This window comes from Ciconia boyciana, chromosome 10 (genome assembly GCF_034638445.1).
Source record: "Ciconia boyciana chromosome 10, ASM3463844v1, whole genome shotgun sequence".
Lineage (NCBI taxonomy): Eukaryota > Metazoa > Chordata > Aves > Ciconiiformes > Ciconiidae > Ciconia > Ciconia boyciana.
This window is the reverse complement of record NC_132943.1, coordinates 13,954,969-13,978,736: the sequence shown is the minus strand read 5'-3', so window position 1 is coordinate 13,978,736 and position 23,768 is coordinate 13,954,969. Positions and strand designations below refer to the sequence as shown.

Below are 23,768 nucleotides of genomic sequence, written 5' to 3'. Positions count from 1 at the left end.
CACTAGGATGTTCAGTCTAGAGAACAGAACCACCTCTCAAAAGCCAAGGGTTAGCAAGTGATATCTCTGGTACTGTTCTGGGACGTGTAGATGCTAAAATGATTGCACAGCTAAAGCTTGCATTGCAAATAAATTAACTCTAGTTTCTTGCTCTTCGTTGAAGTTTATTCTTACATGTATCTCACCTATTTCACATTAAATACTCTTCTAATCAGTTGTGACATACTGATTTTCTACTAAGATCACATTTATTTGGATTAGAAAAACCCTCTGTAAACTTAGCTTACATTTGGCTAGGGGCACGTTAGCTCCAAAATCTTTCCCCCTCCCCCTAGAGAGTAAACTAGACAGAAATCCCACCCACAGTCATCATCCCACCACAGCATTTGTTTAAAAACACCATGTAGCAATACATCTCACCACAGAGCACAAGTCTGCCTCCTCAAACTCCAGACAACAGCAATCTACATAGTACAGTGATGCATTAAATTAACTTTTTCTTTTTTGAAAGCCCATTCTATTCCACTACTAGCAAAACAAAAATTCTACCTTAGCCTAGCCAAGAAGTTGGATCAGCAGTAAGCTTGTTTCATTTTGAGTTAGGATTTCAGAACACCTGCAGGTTGTAAACCTTAAGATGTTTGCTAAGGGATTAAATATTTACTTCCCCCCCTTTTAAAAAAAGTACAAGGACATTTGTTTCTCAACTGCACTTTTTGCCACTGTAAGCCTCATCTACCTATACAGACAATATTTTCCCACATTATGCAAAAGCACAATTTTAACCCGTTCCATCACAAAGGAAGCTCTTTGTGCACTAGGAACCTGCACTAGGTCTTCATCGTTCCCAATCGTACAAGAAAATATCACATCACTTTTCTGAACAATCCAAAATATAACTTCAGAATTTTCAGATAAGTCAATTTTATTATTTCCTGCAAGGCTGAAGTTTACCATATTTTAAAATGGATATGGCAAGAAGAATGGTGCCTAGAAGTGAGAAAGATATTTTTTCCAATTTAAAAGAGCAGAGACCTCTCTGCTCTCTTGGCTTCTGAGAGCATGGTGGGAAAGATTGGGGATATCACCTCTCCTGCTCTTGGCCTTGTGGAGGGTGTGAGCTTGATAGGAACCCGCAGCACTGAGCCCATGTTCTTCATCTCTGCTCTACTCAGCTGTTGGCAGAAAGATGAATTCCCTCACCAAGAATTCTCTCAAAAACCTATTCCTAAAAAAATGAGTGATACTTATTGAAAATCCTTTCTAGCTCATAAGCTTATCTAAGAAAATCAATAATAAACACTTGTCTTTAAAGTAAGCAAAATAGTAGTCTCAGACAAGAAAGACTGAATTAATGCTCTGATAAGGGTCTTTAACTATGAGTCAAACATACAAAGTACACAAACTTAGGACCTGCAAAATACAATTCCTAAACAATATGAGCTTTAAATGGAACACTACTACATTAATATGTACACTTTCTGTGCTATTTAGGGCATTAAACTGCAAAGGTTTCTTCTCTTAAATTACTATTTAATTTACCTTATGAACAATTTAAACAAAGATGCACATGGACTTGAGAACAGAAGATTTATTTCCCTAATGAAACTCAAAGGGAAAAGGACAGCTCTAACACCACCTTCTGTTCTTGAAACTTATGCTTCATTCTCCTTCTGATACAACTAGGAAGACAGAGCAGATTGATTAAACATCAATTCTATTTGCTGCAAAAGCTATGTGTATATTTCTGAACAATCACCCAAACTTGTTTTCCCTAACAGAATGCTTGCTCTGTGTCCCTTTGAATGTCTCACCAATTGAAAATTGATAAAAACACCAAAAAGAGAATACAAGTGCTTCTACTCACCACCTGAACTCTGGATCATGTTTCCAGATTTTTGGACCTCATCGAATTTTGTAAAAATTACATTCAACCTGTTTGAAAGTTAAAGAAATACACAATGAACAGTTGAATTTAATTTTTAGGAATCTTGTAATTTAAGATGTTCTAGGACAAATTTTGCTTCACTCAGGTCATTGGGAGCACTATCAAAAATGTCTGTGGAGGGAAATTATTTTAAAATTAAAAAAATATCACAACATGCAACAGCTGATAAGAAAAATGAGAAACAACTGATACTACAGAGGTGTAAGAGAGATAATTGGAAATACCACATTACTGAAGATGTGACATGTCTCATTCCAGATGCATTTCCAGTTCATTACCACTTTGCCTCTTACCTATTTGCAGAAATACCACTAAAAACACCCCTAAAAAACAGCTTCACACAACACTTGTCTTTGGCCCTGACACTTCTTTCCCATTCATGTCACAGGCCTGGTGGAGCAGAAGATCCTTATCACATCTCTCTATTCCTTCCCAGAGTTTATTACTTTAAGCCACACTGGGGCAGCAGATGCTTTGACTGGAGAACAAGAGGCAACAGTCCTGCCTCCGCCTGCATGCGTCCCACCTCTGAAACAACCTCTTCCCTCCTGCCTCGGTGCACTGACACACTGCCATCTGCTCCATCCCCAGGTCTAACCATGCTCCACCCTGTGCACTGGAGGTTGCAGCAAGATGCAGAGCAGCTTTCTTACCGCACCTGAAGTGGCAGAAACAGAGGGACAGGGCTTTGGTTTTGGTGTGGGGCTTTTTTTTAATAAAGCCTTGGAACCGATGATATTGACTGTGGGGTTTTTTTTATTACAGCCTTCTAAGTCGCATAAACGCAGGCTACTCAAGTGTCCTCTCTACACATGCAGACCATACAGGAAGAACACCACATTAAATCTTAAATCAGTTAACTACACATCTGTAATAATTTTATTGGTTTTCCAAAGATGCTGTGGCATACTTGGGCACAGGTACAGGATCCACATTAAGTGAAAGCTGAGTAAGTATTTGTAGGATGAAAAAAAAAACAAACCCTGATCTCAGGAAAAGGTTCAGTTACACAGCTTCTGAAGCCTTCTAAAGGAAGGAAGGGAATAAAAAGCAGCCCAAAAATAGTAAAGATAAGGACATTCTCAACTTACCGAGATTGGGGTAATCCTTTTTTACTGAGATCAGCCCTTACACGTTCACCAACATGTCTGTAAATTTCCACAAGGCTGTTTATTGCTGCATCTCGAACCTGAATGTGAGATATGAGAGAAATCAATCATCTTTATAATTTAAATAAATAAATCCCTGCCCTACCTTGGAGAAAGAAATTTGCATATTTCTCAGCAACAACAGTTGCCACTATACACCTTACCACAGAGTTCCTGAAGGAGCTTCCATCCCTGCATTTCAGATATTAGCAGTATCAGCAGGTCTAATTTAATTGAAAAGGCAGTCGAGACCTAAGATGCAAGGTTTCGTACACAGGGACACACACAGGGAGCTCGGCTGCCTTTGCCAAACTCCACCCATTGTGTGCAACAGGTACATTTACCAGATCAAAAAAGCAAGGAGACAGACACGAATAGACCTTATATTGCTAGTACATTATAAAACAAACTGATTTTTAATGCCATCTTACAAACTTATGTTTCTGTGTTGATAACAAAATATGGAGGGAGGGAGGCAGTAATCAATCACCTGAGTCACCATGAATTTTGCATGTTTTCCAAACTGATTTGCAAGAAATTGCTGAGCACATCCTTCCCTCCATCCAACAGAAGAGCCACAAATCCGATCAAAGTGTCACCTTTCTGTACTGAACCCCCTTCCTCCATCAGGCAGAGAAGGTAAACTATCTGCTCTGCCTACAGAAACACCTACGGAGCCGTGCACTTCTTCTCAGAAGATGGCCTCGCAGCTACCCAAGCACCCACACGCATCAGGACTAGACACAGGGTATTTTGTGGGCACAAGCTAAAATCACCTATAGGTGGGAGTCAAAGGGCAGGCACACGTGCCCTGCCTCCTAGCCAAAAAAATCCCAACACTTGACTCGCACTCATCTTGCCCTGTTCTCCTGCTCCACAGCCTTCTCGTTCAGCAGGTCACTGCCAGTTTCCAAACCGCTGCCTTCACTCATGCCAGCCCCTACTCAGTGGTCTTGCCTCTCTTCTCTGCCCATCAGCCCCGTATGCCACCAGGCAGGACTTGGGGGCACAACTCAGGAGGGACTCTTTGGTGTCCCCAGTTTCTGGGTACGCAGACCCTAACCCAGCCTCGCTCTCTGCCTCCAACAGCCAGGGAGGGGAGGTCGCAGCACCTGTACCCCTGCCCACAGCAAGTCCACCTGCCCCGGGGCCCAGGCCCAGGCGCCAGCCACAGGGGCACGGCAGCCAGGACATACCGACAAGCCCTGCCATACCCCCAGCCTGCCACCATGCCCCCTCCAGCCACAGCACACAGCGCAGCTGACCATGGAGGCCCTCACGGCGTGATCCGGAACGATTGCCTCTGTGTGTTACGTTAATCAGAGGCATGGTTGCAGGACTGAGTAAACCCCATACTGGGCAAGGCAGGGAGCTCCTACCATCATACTTGCTTTGATCTACCACAGCAGTAACAAAGCTTTAATGCTCAATTTTATTTTTGAGAAAATAGTCATAGTTTAAATACAGTTTTCATATCAGATGCTCCCTGGGTTACACAAGCTCTTAAACTGCATTCGTTGAAAACAACAAAACCTACAACACACTCATTCTGAGAAGGGCAGTAATGAAACAGCTTCCACGTCCACAACAAAAGGGATAAACACTGCACTTGATCTGGACCTGTGTTTCTCCATCATCTCTCACCAAGAGAGGGCAGCACTGACAGAGCATCAGGCAGCTCGGGTCTCCCAGAGCTCAGGAGAAGGCACTCGCAGCACCGAAGCAGCCGTAGGAGCCCAGGACCGGACCCTGCCCCAGAACAGGAGCCACTTCGACAGCAATTTGTGTCTGATCAGTTCGGGCATGGGCTTTCTGGGGATGAGACACCAGACCCAGGGTAAGGGGCAAGAGATCAGCCTTATTTCCCACTGCAGCTGGAGACTGGGATAACAAGCTGTGCCAGGCACATGAAAGAGGCAGCGCAGAGGGAAAACGCCTCAAGTCCCCTCACCAACTTTCCGATTCATTCAACAGCTCACCAGTGGTAGGACCAAGGTGTCTGTCTGTGCAACAAGTCAAAGCCCTAAACCCAGTGCCCCCTCAAAGAGTAACAGCTTGCTATGCCGTGGCTCAGAACTACAAAGGACCCTGAACATTAAACTTCCTTCAAAACTTCTTGGGGTGACGGGTTTATCCTCCTGCATTGGCGCAGCCAGCAAGGGAAGGCTGCTTCACACTCAGTCCTCCTCTTCAGCAAGGGGAGGCCCTGACAGCCATGGGAATACAGCCAACTCCAGAGCCAGCGTAAACCCATTCCCCAGTTGGCCGCCCCACGCTTCCTTCCACCTAAACGCTCCAGACCTGGATCATGTGTATGCGTCACCCACGCTAGGAGAGCAACGAGGATATTCAAAAACTGCGAATACCTGTGTTGTATGACATTACTTTGAACCCAGCTTCCCCATCCCTCCTTTTCTCACTAACTTCACATATTTGCATCTGATTTCAGATTACACCCTGTCCAGGGCAGGATAAAAAGGACATAGAAGTGGCAGACTTTCTTTTTTAACATGTATTTTAATTTGGTTTGCATTGCTGATTTAAGGATCCTGTACAGCTTCCATGCCTTATTCAGAATCTCCGTGTACAACTTCCAGCAGTGCATGTGGCCAGGCTGTCCGACTGGTCCCATTTGCCCTCCCTGCCCAGACTGGTTCCTCTCTGAATGTAGAGGGTGCTGCACAGAGCCCAGGGGGATCCCTGCAGCCTCCCCTGCCTTCAGGCTGTCAGGCACAGCAGCCCCCTTCCCACAAAGGTTTCCTGCTCTGTTCACCTCACCTGCAAATTTATGTTGTTCTGTTGAACTCTTGGAGTAACTGATATGCTGGTTTAGGCATACTTCAAATCGTACCTCTTCAAAACCAGCCAAGGGCTCTTCATGAACAGCATTGTTCAGAGTTCACCACCAGCAGCACAATTAGCTAATTTACCAGCCAGAACACAGAGCCTCGCTTACCAACAAGGCAATTAGCACAACCTTTAGATGTGACTCACAGAAAAAGCTTACCTGGCTGTTTGGATCTCCAAGTAAGTTACATATATGTGGCACTATCTTACTCAGTGTTAAACTCTGAGCTCCAGATCTGGGAATAAAGAACAAAAGAGCACCAGTGTGAATCACAGAGCAGGCTTGTGCACATAACGTAGGTTTGCAGGAGGTTCTGACTTACGCATTGAGTGTTGCAATAAGGCAGAGGCAAATCCCTTCTCTTGTCCGGAAATTCTTGTGTTTGAATCCTCCTAGCATCCTGTCCCACACGTACTATGGAAGACAGAAAAGGTGGTGAGACAGGAAAAAAGGAGGTGCAGGAATAGACAGATTCTTTCTTCCAGCAGACATACACCATAACATCTCTGGAGCTTAAATATAAGCTTTATATCCATCCAAGCAGAACAGGACAAGAGTAGAAAGACACTTTTAGATCTGACTAATTTTGTTCTGTGCTGACTTCACAGTAACTCCCCACTAGCTAAAGCAATACTTTTACTTACAGAAAGAAAGCACTTTCCAAAGACCCAGAATGACTACTCTGACATCCACCCCTCCCATCCTTGGGAAATCCACTGACACTCACTCCCCCATGCATATCCTGACATGCAACAACATTCTCAAATGAAGCCGATATCTCATAACAAGGTGTAGGGAGATGAAGCCATTTCAGAGAGGGCCACAAGAGAAAACCTTCTGTCTGACAGAAAAAAGTTCTCCTTTTTAAGCAGCCAGTCACACTCTCATACTGCAAAGAGCTGTCAAGCATACCTGAGGGTTAGCAGCTTGTTCCATGATTTTTAGCAGCAAGGTCTGATCCTGCTCCCTCACCGAGTCCTTAGAGTCTCCCAGCCTATCAAGTAAACTTGGCAGCACTGAGGAAAGAAAACAGGAACATCCAAGTCCCCCCGAAGAAAGCTGTCACAGTGGCACAGCCCCTCTGCTCTCCCCCCACCTGATGGAGGGACAAGCCCTCCAGCCCTTCAGCAGAGCCCTTCAGCAGAGCCTGAAACCACCAAGAGCCTCCCAAGCACACTCCAGGGGAGAAAGAAGGCTTTGTACACAAGGTTAAAAAGTTTTGTGTACAGCAGCCAAAGTGGACCCCACCAGAACAATGGTAACACTCCCCGAACTCACACACAGACCCCTTACCTGTGCCAATCTGGGCCTTGAACCGATCTTGCAAGCGGGACACTAGTGCGGAAAGGATGTCAATCCCCAGGAGAACCACCTGCAAGCACAGGACAGACAGCATTTCAGAGCACAGCCCTTCACTCCCGGCCTTGGCCAATGCACCCGAGAGGCGGGAGTGCCGGCACACGCTCCCCTGGGAGAAGAGCCCCTTCCCACCCACGCTGTCGGCACGGTGTCCATCTGCTCCGGGGCTGTGCTCACTCAGATAACAGGGTTACACAGATACACATAACTCTTCCTTGCGTAGCTTCTGACAGACAAGCTGGGTGGTTTACAAACAGAAAAGCCCCCAAATTATTGCTCCCTGTGACATTTACAAGCCAAAATTCACTGCCAAGAACTCGACAAAGCCAACAACTGTAATTGCCGCTCAATGCTAAAATCATACATATTTGTATGCAATGTACACATACCATATGCATAACAATTTCAGTATTTGCTGTAACTAACATTTGTAATTAATTGTAATTATTAGACTTATAATTAGAAAATGGTGTGCACTAACAGCTGCTTAATTATTCACGTGCAGAAATTAAACCCAACACTTCCATGACGTAACTGAGACCCGGGGAAAGGCACTGTGTTTGAGAGAAGCTTCAGGACAGGTTGCGGATTGGAAACCCCATTCCGATTAACTCCATTCAATAACAGCACAAAAAAAGACATCATATACCGAACATACTGTGTAGCTTACACGCTAAATACTCAGCAAGACCCTACAGACCATGATAGCTCTGCACGAGACAGCTAAGTGTTTAGTGAGGCGCTGAGGTTAGTAACCCCTGGAAGTGTTACGGACAGCCAGGCTTCTGAGGCGGTGTCACCAGGGCTGTGACAGCGCAGCCCCGCTCCTGCGGACGCTGAGCACGCTGTACATACATACACCCGTGTACCTACACGGACGCGTGTGGACGGACGCGGCTGCCGGCGGGGCGGCCGTGCCGGGCAGCGCCACGGGCAGGCGGCAGGGGGCGCGCTCCGTCGCCGCCGGGCGCGGCTGGCCAGCCCCCTATGCAAATAACCTCCCGGCTGGCGCAGAGCACTCTGGGTAGCGCCGCCACAGTCGAGAAAAAGGCTTAAACCGGAGCCGGAGACGAGCCGCGGACGCCGCTCTCCGTGCCGCGCCCGAGTGGAGCGCGCCCCCGAGCCGGGCGGCGGGGGAGCGGGTCCGGCGGCGCGCCGCCCCTCGCCCGGACCTAGGGCGCGGTTAGCTTTCCCCTAGCGGGGGCGCGCGCGGGCGCCCGGCAACCGTCCTTATCTGGGGGTTGCGCGGCTGCTCGATGAACGCGTGGTGAGGGCAGCACTGCTAACGCCTCGAGCAACACAGCAGCGCCCGCCTTGCGCGCGGCGCAATTTTTGGAACCTCGCACCGCGGCGCGTGCCCGGCGCGATCCCCACCCCGGCCGTTTCTCGCGGCTGCCCCGACCCGACTGCACGCGCGAAAGCTCTGCCTGCGGCCGGCGGGGCTGTGCGGGGGCCGGCAGTGCCCACACAGCGCCCACACAGCCCGGCCGCTCCGTCCGTCCGTCTCCGCCCCCTGCCCCCCCAGCAGCAATACTCGACGCAAATTAGCAACGTTCCTAGCAAAAGTAAACACGCGACAGTAAGTATGTTAGCTGACATATGTTGACTCTCAGCACTGCCACAGTGCCTGTTACGCTGCTACCCTTACTGAAACCCTCACGTCACACCCCTCAGCCAGCCTGTTTTAACCCTCCTGCTGGAGGTACCATGGCTGCTGCGCCTGCGTTGCACACCAGCGGTCAGTCCATAACCCAAGCTTTCCACACTCAGATTGTCATAGGGATTCACTCCAAATTCGGCTTGAAGGCAGCAGGGGAGCTATGAACAGTGTGCAGAGGAAACGGCCTACTCCCTGTCAAGTCTCCTAAAAAGAAACTTCCTAATACAAGCACCTGGATCCTAATTCATCTCAACATACCGCTTTACCTTCTCCAAACAGCTCCTGCAGTTTTCTCCTATCACAGCAACAGATTCCTCAGGAGTGTCATTTTTTTTTTAATTCAACATCATCTGCAGCATGCCAACAAGACCTAGAATCTATTCATATGCAAGGGAGAATTTTCTTCATGCTTTTATAAACCGTGTTTCGTTTTCACATTCATCTTGCACATTGGATTTAACCTACCATTGACAAAGGCTCAGCCAGCTTCAGAGCCAGCTGCCTTAAGCCCTATCACTGCCCGCTTGCCTGCCAGCTCTCAGCTCCTCCTGGCTGGGGTATGGCAGCAGAGCCACAGCAGGAGGATGGGCTTTAGATCCTCATTAGCTGAGAGATGCTTTTAAGAAAAGTCACTGGGACTCTGAATGCCAGTCATCATTCACAGCTGTCTGATCATAGTCCCATCACAGCAGCATCCTGTGCAGAGAAGTAAGTGTGCTGCCTGCAATTACGGAGGTGTGCCCCGGGGATAAATCTGATCCCAGGAGAGGAAGAGATCCATCTCGTCTTCAAACTGCCTGCAAGCCAGAAACAGCGAGGGGAACTCATCACTCAAACATTAAAGGAAACACATGCACAGTGCAAACACAGCCAGTTACCCTGCAGTTCGCCCCCAGGATCAGACAGGGAGGATGAGCTAAGCCTCCCAAGACTTTTTGCTGTTGTGCTTATAGAAATGGAGAGCTAATTAGCACAGTGACTACAGTGGTGGCTTGGACAGCTATTGAGGAAACAACCGCTGACAGTGACCAAGTGTTATTCCCTACCATGCTGGATTCATTTATCAACCCTGATGTGCCACCTGCCTCAAACTGCTGAAGGTCAGAGGTAGGAAACTGAAATCATGTATGGATTGAGACCCAACGGATCCATTAGAGACACAGATAACAGAAAACCTGGGGCGTGATTGGCAAATGAATGAAGAATTAATTGAATTCCAGCCCTTGTTGCATTGGATTGACTGCACTGAAGAGCCCACCCCAGTTTACCACTGAAGCAGTTACTCAAGCTCTGCCTGAATTAACACACACCAATGGCCAGGAGGAACCTCGGGAGCAGGGAGACTGTCACACAGGGCCAGAGCAGCGATGGGCCCTGTCACCAGCCACCGCGTTGCTGTGATCTTGCAGCATGCCCCTCCCCGGGGAAGCCAGCCAGCAGGCACTGCTGCACACCGAGGCTCGGGAAGGGCAGCTCTCCATCCGAACTTCCAGATAACGCTGCAGTGCCGATAACTACAGAGCTATTCCAGGCCTTTACATCAGCACAGGTCTTGCTTCATGCTCCAAGCAAGGTAGGACTCAACTCACCAGTATCTCTAGTAGCACAGAGGCCCCCAGCCTGCAACTGAGAAAATACCAGGTCAGCAGCCACTGCTTTTAGCCCCTACTTTACAAAGGCCCCAAAAAAGAGCGATCTCGGGTCTCCCAAAGTCACTGCAGAAACACACAGTGGCACAGCCCTAGGTCTGCAGCTCTGCCGCTTCGCTTATTTGAATCCTGAGGTTCCCCAAGACAGTCAATAAAGCAATTTGTGCCATCCGGTATTGAGCTCAATCGGCATCTGCTGCTGGTTTGTAATGTCTCAGAGTACTTTCCACAGGCACTAAGTGCTGTCAGCAAGGCCTTCTCCCGCCTCCCTCCAACTGCCAGGTCTCAATGCCTCAGCATTCCCAGTAAACAAGGCTCTTGTTAGTTCCCAGGATGCAACACAGACTTTCCCAATACAGAAAATACTTTTTTTTTTTAAGAGGTCATCAAAAACTTACTTGAAAGAACTCAAAGCATTTGTCCTTTAATACCTGGGTGGTGTTGAAAGGCCTGCAGGCAGCTCCATGTATCAGAGAGCAGACAGCCTATCCTCATCTGCTCTAACAGTAAATGCTCACCAAGCGTGGCAGACAAATAAATGCATACAACACAGCTTAAAACAAGACACACCTAAATGCACTCCCATAAAAGGGCAAGAAAGCAAGCCGCACAATCCAGCACCAGCTGACCCAGCACAAAGTGACCAGAGTGAATCACAGCCTCGGGCTACCCCAACAACCTGCACTAACATGGCAGCTCCAGACTGTAGCAGGGAAGAGATGAGCCCTTTCCTCCGCTCTCCGCACCATGCCACATGCAGTGAATCAGCGATGGGCTGAGGAGCACATCCCCACAGGCTGGTTTCACTCTGCTGGCTTCCTGCTGAACCTTCCCCACCTGGCAGCTTGGGACCCAAGTGGGAATGCTGGAGATACAGTTTCTATCCCAGCTGTGTCACCAGCTTGCTTCGTGCTCAGTTTCCTCATGTCCAACACTGTGGTGATGCGGCTTGGCTACTTCGCTTTGGAGTCTGTCTGTGAGGTCTTTTGTGGAGGAGGGAAGGGAGGTGGACAACAGACTTCTGAATCTCAATGTGCAAAAAAAAAAATTTGTAAGAGAATTCAACCAGGTTTTTTTTGAACACTTGCTTAGATAATCTTTTGGATTTATAAACAAAGACATGGAGAAGCACTTGCATACTTTAAGTAAACTTAATATATTTGTGAAAAAGCAGAACGCTTCAGATTACATATTGAGAAGCTTGAGACAAGCACCAATGCGCCACATCACTGTCTGCCTAACGACTAGGGCTAATCAGTCAGACAAGGAGCAGTTCCAATTCCTCAAGACATGAAACATCCACCACAACTGAACTGGACACCCAAGTCCAAGCAAGAGCTAAAGTTAGCTGACATTTGCAAATTTAAGTTTGAAGTCAGGTATGTATTTTGGGTTAGCACAGTAATAAAAAAAACTCCTGGCAAACAGAGAAACATGAAATTAGCTTATGAAATGCTGACTGCACACAAGTATAACCACATTCACCCTAGAGGAATCTATCTCCTTCTACCATTCCAGCAGGTAACATTTCATGTTCCAAGGCAGGATCACATCTGCACTAGCAACATGGGTGCATCGCCCCAGCCCAACAATTCTAGTACAGACACAGGTCATATGAGCTATTCCGTACAACACAATTTGCAAAACCAACACCAGCAAACAAGAAGCCAGCAAAAGCAGCACAACTGGTTTTACTGGCATGACTACAAGCTGTGGTCAAAGAGCTGAACAGGGGGAAGACTTGAAATGGTTGTTCCTGGGTTCTTTCTCTAGATCCATGAGATACCATCCATTCTGTCACAGACACTACCTTCAAAATCCACAAACAATTTTGGACACTGGGCCATTGATTTGCCATTCAATACAGCAATGCCTCAGGAGACCAGCTGCTTGGGTTGGATATAATTTTTTCCATTGGAACATGGACCACAATCTCTTGGAATGACTTCCCAGAGAAAAAATGCCCCCTTTATTTCTCATCGTCTGCAGACAGATTTCTAAATCTGTGAGATTTAGAAAATTTAACTAATTAATGTGGGAATTTGCTCTGTTTGGAAATTTAATCTCATAGTGACTTTTCTTCTGTTTTAAGATACTGATGAGAGTCCAGACATCTGCTTTGGATTTAGAAGAATGGGGAAAAGAGCTACAGAAACCTTTCAGAGTGTTTTTCTGCACTCCTATACAGCTGATCAGAGTTCATTCTGCCCAGAACAAGGAATTACGCTAGGCAATACCGGATCAAACACAGACAGTACTTATGGCTGAGAACAGTCACAGTGGGTCAGGAACATCCCTGGCACTCTGCCCCTTCCCTAGCAGGGAGGCCAGATCCTGTACACCGGAAAATATCAGCACCGAGGGGCTCCTTACAGCACAGCATGCAACCGTTCAACAAATTAGACTTGCAGCACACTTAACAGACCTGGCAGGATTTAAACCACGCAACAGCTTTCATCTCTATATCCCTTTTCCCAGTCTGTCCTACCTCATACTTGAAGGCCTTTTCTCCTCTCCCAGCAGTACATCTATAGATGTCTCACTCCTTCTGCCATGAATCCATCCCCTGCTGCCCATGAAGATGGCTCACGACAACAGCCCTCTCTAAAGGCAGCAAAGCCCAGGCTGCTTACGCTGTCTCTGCCATGCCACTGTCTCTAAAGAAAACCCAGGAGGTATTGACTGCCCTGCGCATCTCCACTACTTGTGGTCTCCTCTCAGTCCTAGGCTTTGTTTCAACATCATCCTGCAAGTTTATCTTCCCTACACCTCCATGCCAACACCACCCTGTTCTCCTGTGACCATACTGACCCTGCAGATCAACTGAGTCTCCTTTCCTCACCATGATGACAGCCAGTACTATCACAGAGTCCCCACACTACAGTCCCAACCATTTGAGCCTCTGCCAAGCACCTCACTTGTACACCTCAAGGAGCAACACAACTTCCCACAGGTCTTCTGGGGCTGGAAGAGCAGGGAGAACTGCAATCAGCCTATCTCCTTAATCCCCCCACTGCTTTAACATAACAGAGCTCAGAGCACATCTCAGCACTTTTAAACTACTGCTTGTAAAAAGCCATCAAGAAGAAGCATCTATGAAATAAGGATCGCTGCTCACACCAAAATTCAGGGGACCATCTTATTTGATGCCAGCTTGCCCAGCCTACAATGGTACAGCACTGTGGGACAGTGACAAAGGACAGTAAAGCCCATAAGACAAGTGACTGCCTGCCAGGGCTCACTGCTTGACTGATGGAAATGGCTAAACCAAAACACCCAATGAAACCACCAACACTTATAAAATGAGCAAAAACCTGGTTACTGAAAGTTCTTCATTTACAGACCTGGGAACAGATAAGCAACTCGGTAAATAATACATAGTTCTAGAATGAAATAAATCCCAGAAGGACTAAGGTCATTTAAATGTTGGGAGGTATTAAGAAAAAGTTGTCAAAAATTATCACTACAGGGATGTATTTTTACACCTACTGTTAGGCACCTTTCTTATGCAAAAGCAAAAAACCCCAAGAATTATGTTCTGGATCCAGTAAAAAAAGCCAACAAAATAACAGTTGTTTCCTGATATAAGGAGCTAGAGACTTGGTAGAACACATGAGAAATTCAAAGCAATTCAAGGAAATGCACCACAGAGCAAGAAGTTATTACTACAGAAATTCTACAAAGAAAAATGGGGGGATGCTTAAAAGAACATGATCATTCTGAAATGTGGACATCTGCTTCCAGGACAGCTGACAAGTATATCCTAGGTGAAGGAGCTGGAGCGAATCAGCCCCCAGCCACACTGCTCCCTGCCCTGCCTCTGCTCAGTGGAATTGAAGGGGTGAATTCCCAAGAATAACAAATTCACCCTCTTTTGCAAAGATTCTGCATTTGTCCTGGAGTGGCTGCACATAACCATGATGAGAAGGAGCAGTAGGTAACACTGGGCTCTGTCCAAAGGACGCAGAGGGAATCACAAGTTGCAGAGTCACTGCTGTGGAACACACATAGCTTTTCTAGCCTGAGCAAGGTCAAAGCTCTACACAGCACAGCAGGCAAATCACTACTGACACAAACTACAGTCCATGCTCAGTCTCCAGGGAAGCAGCACTCATGGTAATACATCAGGAGACTTTGCAGTTGAAGGCAGAGTCCCAACTTAAATCACATTTTCCTGTCTCAATTACCCCAAACACTGCTGAAAACCAGCAGCAGCAAACATTGTTTCAGAAAGGTAGTCCTGTTTTTGCAGCACCTTACAGGTATGGATATCTGCATGGCAGTACTCAATGCCTAGTGTCTTCACATAGAAGAGCATCAAAACAAAACACCTGCACTACCAACTGCTATTGCCTTTGGTTCCTCGCCACAAAGCAGTTAAATATCTTAGTCACAAACACTGCCACTATTCTGTACTTTTCCATTGCCCCCAGCTGAGCACTTACACTTACAGCCAGGTCCTCAGCCAGTAAGGAAAAATGGATGTAGCTCTGAGCTCCGATAAGATCATGCCTGTGTGCGTCAGATGGGGATCAGGCCCACCACATCCTTGAATGAGCTTGTAGCTTTGGTGACAAGTTGCATCTAAGGAGCTCAAGGCAAAATGAAGCATCATACAATGACTGCTAGAATCTCTTACAGAAAAGCAACAAGAATATATCAGGGAAAGGAAAAAAGCCATTGCTATACCCTGCTTGTTTCATGGGAAAACTGAAAGCCTTTATTATGGCAACTAGTAAATTGCTAGTGTGGCGATGTGCCTTAACAGGCCAGGTTAGTTTACCTAACAAAAGTGTTTTCCCCTCCATTAGAGGCAAAAGCCTGCTACAGTGCATGGAGAAAGCAAGAAATCACACTAGTAACCCACCTTTAGGTAGAACCACATTAGCTGGGGCACCTCAAAGCTCCCAGCACAGAAGCACTGACCCCAACGCCATCTCTAACACCTACAGGAACAGAAAGTGCTCAGCACATTTTAAAATTGAAACAGAAGTGCTTCTGAGGGTTTAGACAGCATCTGGAAAAAAACAAGGCAAACACACAGCCTAGCAGATAATCACCCATAGTCCTCTCTGCTCCCTTAGGACTCAAGAAGAATAGTGAGAATCGTGAAGATGCTCAAATATGCAGCTACCACCCTTGACCACTAGTTCCCACACTTCTGAACACCTGCACTTCCAGATTACACCATTCAATATAAGCTTTCATGAGAATCAGCAATCCTGCAAAGCAGTGATGACAAGCCACATGGACAGCCTTATGAGGACGACACCAAATAGGTGCAAACATAGCCAAGACCCACTAGCTGCTGGTAACATGAAAAAAGCTGGGGATCTCTCAGGGAGGCTGAGCAGCCACTCTGGTCAGGAGTCAACAGAAGCTGACTTGAGTAGGGTAGAGGGTAGTTACCAGATGCTGACATCTCTTGCTAGATCACAGCTAAAAAAGCTTTTTTCTTGCCTTGTTTGGGAAGAAAAGAACACATGCAATTAAGAGTGCAATAGGATTTTCAGTAGCCACAGCCTTTGCAAAACTCTGGAAACACCCTAAGACCTGAAGCTTCCACAGCAGCTCCCAGCCCTGCACGGTCAGACTGCCTGCTCAGCATCTACCATACACTCCTACATCCTTGACAAGTCTCCAGACGTAATCCACAACAGCCTAATAGTACAACAACTAAGAACTCCACTGAGAAAAGGAGAAGAAAGGTTCAAGATGCCTTTGTTAGCTGCAGGAAGAAAGACAGTAGCCCAGTAAGTGCAGAGATAGATGCTAGGTAGAGAAAAGGGCCACAGGTGGCAGGAGGGAACACTTCCTCCATGGAGGGAGGCATCACTTCAGCAGGAATCCTATTCCTGCAAAGCTGCTTCTTTAGCCCACTGAAATCCTTTCACCCAGAGGAGACTGTAAGAGCTGAAGCTCTGACCAACTGGCCACACGGAAAGCCTTTAACAACCTCTTAAACACAAGGGCAATAGCTTCTACATCCTGCCTAAATTCCAGCTTCGGTAATTACAAAATCCCTACCTGGAACTCCCCTGCCAGTTTCTGCCTGAAGAGTCCTTTCTTCACTTTCCATTGCTAAGAACTGCTGGAAAGTGCTGCTAGCACTGTGGTGCTCTAACAGCCAAGTAAATAAGCAACTGATTTTATAGCTCCCAAGGAGCCCAAAAGGTTCGACTGTTTAGAAAGAACAGCCCAGAGTACTATGCTGGAGAGTGCAGCTGGAAGAAAAGGTGAAAGTCAGACTACACTCAACCACAGAAAGTGAAAGAGGCTGCTTATGTTCTTCTCACCTTCAACCATAAGACAATATAAATTTGCAGCCAAAGAATACCACCTCTCAATGCAGACACAACCCATAGCGTGAGGCTAGGACAGAGCTGTCTGTCCCAGCAGCAAATGCAACAGCTCACAAACAAGAGAATCCAAGTAAAGCTTTCCATTAAAAAAAAAAAAAAAACACACAGCACAAGAAACAGCCCAACAAGTACTGTGCATAATGCAGGGACAGCTCTTCCAATGCCCAGCATCACAAGAGGAGATTATTTCAAAACCTTGTGTGACAAAACTAAAATTCAGGGTTTCCAGAGATTTCAGAACCAATTGGGACCCTGATACATGAAGGGAAGAGCCAAATGTGCCGAGAAGCACAAAGAAACCAGCCTCTGGGACTAAGCAGCAGCATTTTCAAGTATAGAGGATCTCTCAACATATGCTGCCTTTCTCTGCTGGACCTACACCTTCTGCTCCCATCCCCTTAGGGCTGGTGAAGCTGCAGTGACCCACACGGTATTGGCAAGCACTACCCTCAAGGGAAGTCTTCAGCAGTACGTTAGTCACAAGGTCTTCCTTCACAAATGAGCCTTGGAGAGGAGACAGTGCATTTCAAATACCTTTCTGACCCATTCAGGAAAGCCCAGAGGATGATCCTTAGAGGCATGGGTTAAAATACTTCTCAGTGTCTCCTACACCAGTGAGGGGTGCACCTGAACTAGATCTAACCCAGCATCCACAGCAGCCACAAGATCTAGCACAGCCCATACAGCAAATGTGATGCTTCCCACAGCTTACTATTCAGTACTGTCAAGATAGATCAACGAAGACTGAGAGCTACTGGTTTAAGCTGTTGACTATATCAGTTTCTTCTTTGATCGTTCTCTTAGTCCCCCCCAAGTTACAGTTAAAATGCTGTTTCTCAATGCATGTCAAACAACTTAAAGGGAAAGCTTCCAGAGGTTTACTATCACTGCTATACCAGTGACTCCAGCTGAAACCAGGACCCCAGAAAACCAAGTGCCACAGAAACACAGAAAGGGACAGTCCCAGTCCTGTCCTGCCCACCTGAGTGTGCGTATGCAGGTAGAACCAGACCTCACATCAGCAGATAGGCACCAGTGCCCATCTGCAAGCTAGGCAGCTGTCACTGTGTGCTCTCTGCTTGAGCCATTGTGTCATCTTGCAAGGGGCCAGGGATGTTTGACTGAGAAGTGACACAACTGGCCCAGGTCCTAGCACCCTGCAGACCTCTCTACACAGCTTCTGGCTCAGCAGCTCCAACCAGCTCAGAGTTCCAACCAGTCTGTAACCCGTGCAAGCCTCCTGCAACTATGGCTCTCTTACGCCCAGCTCATAGTACAGTTCTTGATCAATTCAGGCACCATTTTTAATATCTGTTAACTTCTGGCAAGTAGATCAAAATATTGGAAGATATCTATCTGGTGTAGGAAACGGCAATCATAGTGAAAACAGATTCTGTCTCTGCCCATTTAAAAGCTAATGCTAACTTTGAAAGCAATGCTTTCCACATGCTCCAGAACTAAACCCCACATTCCACTTAACACACAGGAAATAAGCATTCTTCTCCTTCCTAAATATGTTCCTCTCCTCAACTCCTTTTGACTTATGCGTCTGTTCCTTTGCCTTTTTGGCTGTCATCATTGAGATCTGGAGCAACAGCTGAAGCATCACTCTACTGAGCTCTCACAAGAGAATACAACATCTGTTTTCCTTCCTCAGACTGAAAACAGACTCCTTTTTAGTTGTTTCTAACAGATACTCAATTATATGACAGCATAGTGAAGCACAATGCATCTAAATTAGGGCACACCCTTGGGCCACATTGGTGCATGGCATGTGGTCAGAAACCCAGAAAGGTTTTGCAATCTTGGGCAAGCTACCTACTCACAAGTATCTAGGGTCTGAGACACCCCCACACAGGCAAGGGTAGATTTCTTGCCTTAGCACTTAAACGCTGCAGATGTCTGCAGAACTGCTCTGGAGCAGAACACATGCACCAAGTGCTATGCACTTGCGCTGCAGTTCAGCTGTGTATTTGTGGCTTTTCTAACAAGCTGTCTAGAAAACCCAATTCCACACATGTAACACTCCACATCATCCTCCTCACCTCATATTCCAGGTCTGAAATGGGCAACAGTCATCACCAAGGGACAGCTGTTCAACAAAATCTGTCTGGAAAGAGTTATACTGGCTATCGTACTCCTGTTGGAAACCCACTGCTACACAGAACTCATGCAACTGGCACCCAGGGAAGCCCAGCCACAGGCAGACCTAGGCAAGCAGCCTGGCAATAGCTGGTTCAAGATCCAGCCTGAGAAAGAAGGGTGGGCTGACACTGCTAAGACTCAGCTCAACCAGTACTCATGCTGTGTCTGTTCCTGTGGCTGAAGCACTCCAGTCTCCAGAGCTGTTAAACTGGTGAGACACTTTACAGAAAACAAAAGAAAAAAAGAAAAACCAAAAAACAACACACAAACACCTCAAGGGAAGAGAAGGGAATTCTTCATCCTGCATTGCTTGAAGGAGCCAGCATTTTCTTAAGGGAAAAGAACAAGCCATCTGAGCAGCTGATAGCACAAGTGGAAAAACAATTGGAAAATTATGGGGACAAACCACATAGATTTTGGCTTCTATTTCCAGCTCTAGAAACACATTTAAACAAGTCAGGCAAACAGTTCCTATCAACACTCCAGTACCGCAGCTACACAAACAAGCATCTCTCACATTAGAGGCTTCCACAAGTTCTTGTGGATTAATACAAGAAAGGAATTAATTAAATGTTCTACTACATCATCAGCTCTTGGATTAATTATCTTAAATGGAACTCTTAAGAAACTGAAATACATCAGAGGAACAGAAGCTATAAATGTAATACAAGAAGCCACTCAGTTCAGCACAGGCTATACAAACAGCTGACACCCTGGGAAAGCACAGCCAGATGAAGCAGGTACCTCCTGGACAGGCTCTATTCACCTTTCACAATGTTTTTACCATGTTCTTCTCTCCTTCACAACTCCCATCGTTATTTTCAACACAACAAAGGGTAAGCTGAATCAAGTGTTTAAATAACCATTTTGATAGTGATTTTAGATGATCAGTTGCCTTGCTACGAAATTCAGTTATTTTCTCAAAAAGGTTTGTTCTCACTGGACACTTGTTAACAAGAACAGCCAAAACTTTCTGCTGAACAGGATATACTATGTATTTATGCAAGCAGTTAATAGCAGAGCATACCTTTATAAAAATGCAAAAACTTAAGAGTTTGAATATAGCTTAGTAAAAGAGGCTGGGCCATGCTTCACGGGAGGGAAGGTTTTTTTTTTTCACCCCAACACTACAGAAACTTGAAGCAACACCGAAAAGCAACTTTGAAGAACAAATGCAACCTGCTGGATGTGAGTTACATTTCACCTTGGAAGGGAACAACTTTCCAAATTTTTTCAAATTGTTTCTTCTAAAAAAACCTGTTGATTTTTAACTAAAGAAATGTAGAAATATTTGTAATTTGCCAAGGAAGAGGACTCAAGAGACTCAGCTGCCCCTTGTCATTGCAGGCAGGTTCAAAGGTGGATTTTTTTTTTGTCTCTAAGATTGTAAGGGAGGCTTGGTGGAATTTTCTAAAGGACAAATTAGGTGCCAGCTTAAACTGAAGTCAGCAGCACACAGCAGCACCGATACCTCTAAAAACATGCCCTTCACATCTTTGCAACCTCTTCATTCTATGCTATCTCATCTCCTTTTATTCATACAGGTTGGAAGTTATGCAAGCCTTCCTGCTCATGTAACTTCAGAAGTGGTTTCTTGACTGATACAACTATTTCAAACTAGAGTGCCCCATTAGTATTAAGCAACATCTTTTATGCAGAAGGGAAAGCATAGTAATTCTGAGAACTCCCAGAACCAAAACCTGATGTCTTATGAATTCTGAAGCAAAGATAGAATGCTGGACAAGATACTGTGCCATTGTTAACCTGACATGAAAAGGATGCCTCACTGTTTCCTCCCATCCAGCCCTACTGCACATTCTGTACAGAGTTAGAAGACTCAATAGCTCTTTAACCTTTAGCATAACAATAGGGCTTACCAATAAAATCAGGTGAGAAGGGATCTCCAAAGGCCAACTAGTTCAACACCATCCCCACTGCACTGCTCAAAATTAGATCAGGTTGGCCACATTTCTACAAAGCATTTTGTTTTACTTTATTCTTAACATACAGGCCTTCAGCTGTCATTGACTTCAAATGTTCATTAAAACTTGAAATAGTTTTATATATTCTAGTTAGAAGCAGCCCTGACAATTCATGAAGTGATTTAACGATCTTCTGTGTCACCACCAATAAGACCTTGCTGGCAGACTGTGAAACAGCAGAAGTGGTTTTATTTTTTTAATCCTTCTCTAGGTACAGTAGTATAAGCCAGGCAACAATTTGTAGCCCCCAAAAGACTCCAGCTACATGATCTGATCCACAACAATCTTGGACTTCAACAGGGTCTCATGCAGGTATAAAGGGCCTGAAACATAGATCACATAGCAAAATCAGCACACACATATGTAAAGTTCAAATATTGCCAGCCATAGCAGGAATCGGTACACTCTTTTCAGCAAAGAAATGGCATTGGGCTTTTGGTTTTTTTATCTAGGAGGTTTTGTTTAACTTGACATCATCTGATAAAAGTAAAAAGTTCAAAGTCACACACAGTGATAGGCTCCAATTACTATTCCTCTCTCTATCAGTCTGTATCAACAGCAACTTTGTTCAAGAAGGAGGGACTGCTGCTGGCAAGGCTCAGGCAGTCTACGGCACAGAGACTATTTCAGAAGAATAGGAGATTGAGTTTCACAGATAGTAACCATGTCAGACTACAAAACATAATTTAGAGAAAGAGGAGTTAAGATATGGCGATGCCCAAGGATAACACCAAGAAACATAGCATGCTTTCCTGGTAACACCGCTTGTGGTGCAGGTTAGAGATTGAGTGGCTGCTTTTTCTTCAGTGCAAATGTTGTAAGAAAAGTCAAGCAGATCAGTTGCTAGATCTTCCACAAAATGTCCACCAACTGATTAAGAAGGGGATCCAGCTACAGTTACACCTCTTCTTGCCCTTCATCTTTTTCCTCCTGTAGACTAATAGCATTTTCCTGCACCCTAGCAAGATAGGAAGTAGAAACTAGTGTTTTTCAAGAGCTTTCATACCCTCATCTGGAACTACAGAGTGTTATTACTATCGTAAACTTGTCACACTGAGGTCTAGCAGTACTGTCTGTATGTTGGAAAGAAGTATTATTTGGCTACTTCATATATATCTGCCTGCAGTGTTGGGACTGTGCCAGCATGCAGTCCAGTTACAAAGTTCAGCCTAAGATCTATACATGCAGGAAAAATTTAAAAATCCATGCAGAGCTACTCGTACACTCACATCACCATTTAAAGATATTTCTCCTCCCTCCTTCAAAGGACTTGAAATTTTTTGAGAGCGCATGTATACATTCAGTTCCTTGTCTTCGAATTCATACATCAAAGATGATGCCACAAGCACAAAGCAACACAGAAGCAGAGCGCAGATTCTTCATTAACTCTTTAAGGAAAAGAACTACAAGAGATGTGCAGGCCCTGCACTGTTTTTTGATGTATCTTGACTTTTTAATCAACCAAAAGTAAGGAGTTCAGATTTGCTGCTACAGGCCAGATTCTGACCCATTGAACTAGCATAAACTCAGAATCTGAAGCCAGCTGTCTGCACTCACATCATTCTCCCCAGAAACAGAACAGGGGAATTGGCAGTCACTGCACATTTCTTACCTTTTGATGACTTAATACAGACCTTAAAGATCACCTAAAATCTATTAGATAGGGAAAAAACAATTCCAGAAACAGATTTTTAGCTACTAAGCTACTTCAGCCTACTAGGTAGATCTATGCTCTTTAAAGGACTTGCCCAATTATGTGCTGACCTTACATACGCCTTGATGGTTTCTTTAAGGACTCATTAAATAATCCAAGATAGTGGAAACTATTTTGCAAGACAGATGAATTCAGTTGCATTATTTTTCCATAAAATTCTTCTTGATCACTAGATAATTAGGACTAGAAGTCAGGATATGGCAGCATCAACATCTCCCTTTTATCCTTTGTCCCCAGCAAAATACCCATGGAAAGCAATCTCACTCCCTGCTCCTCAGAGCTTAGTCTGAAATCCCTTCTTAGGAGGGTTTGAGAAGTGATATAACACTAATCAACACCAGTACTGATTTTATTGTTCCTTTCGCCTGTGTAAAAGTGGCATGCAGGAAAATAGCACCCTTCCAGCCTACACTGTCTCTGCAAGGCCATGAAGAGATTTTGTTTCTGACTTTAAAGGGAGGAAACGGTGCACTCCCAGATGACTCTAGGCACCACAAAACAGACTTGCAGCAGAGCCAGGATTAGGCTCCCAAGTCTGCCTCCCAAGCCTTTGGTCAGGTCTTCATCCCCTGCACAGGAGATGCGGGTCTGAACCACCTCTACCCAGCGCTCCTGCAACTTGAGCAGACAGCAGCGGACAAACTGCACTAAGCCTGGGAGGGGGTCAAACGGCAACATCAGAAGAGATTAATTCAGCCCTCTTGGGTGGGGAACCCATGACCTAGCCCACATAAAACTGACTGCTAGAAAAAAAACTGTTACAACATAACTAGTAGCTCATTTTTGCTACAAATTATGTCCTGCCTAAAGAGCCTTGAGTGAGTGATTTTACCACTGTGCTCACCCAGTAAAAGCCTCAAGGGTCAGTTCAAGTGGATCCCATACCTGCACCTTCCATCAGGGTCCTATCACAACAGTGCCTCCCACACCTTCAATTTGCTGGATTTTGGTTA

The 23,768-nt window shown here is 45.6% G+C and overlaps 1 protein-coding gene and 1 non-coding gene across 7 annotated transcripts in view; one reads left to right on the top strand and one right to left on the bottom strand.

Annotated features, from left to right (window-relative positions):
- The window catches only part of CLASP1 (cytoplasmic linker associated protein 1), a 186,587-nt gene that overhangs the window by 128,523 nt on the left and 34,296 nt on the right, over positions 1-23,768 (bottom strand). For all 6 annotated transcript variants that reach the window (XM_072875469.1, XM_072875474.1, XM_072875468.1 and 3 more), the window contains exons 3-8: positions 7,238-7,316; positions 6,857-6,960; positions 6,267-6,358; positions 6,104-6,179; positions 3,040-3,137; positions 1,868-1,935 (exon numbers count right to left, since the gene is read on the bottom strand). In XM_072875469.1, coding sequence (XP_072731570.1) covers positions 1,868-1,935; positions 3,040-3,137; positions 6,104-6,179; positions 6,267-6,358; positions 6,857-6,960; positions 7,238-7,316 — 517 coding nt within the window. The remainder of the gene's footprint in view (positions 1-1,867; positions 1,936-3,039; positions 3,138-6,103; positions 6,180-6,266; positions 6,359-6,856; positions 6,961-7,237; positions 7,317-23,768) is intronic.
- On the top strand, positions 8,527-8,643 carry LOC140657824 (U4atac minor spliceosomal RNA). The gene has a single exon (XR_012044512.1). It is a non-coding gene; the product is annotated as a U4atac minor spliceosomal RNA (small nuclear RNA).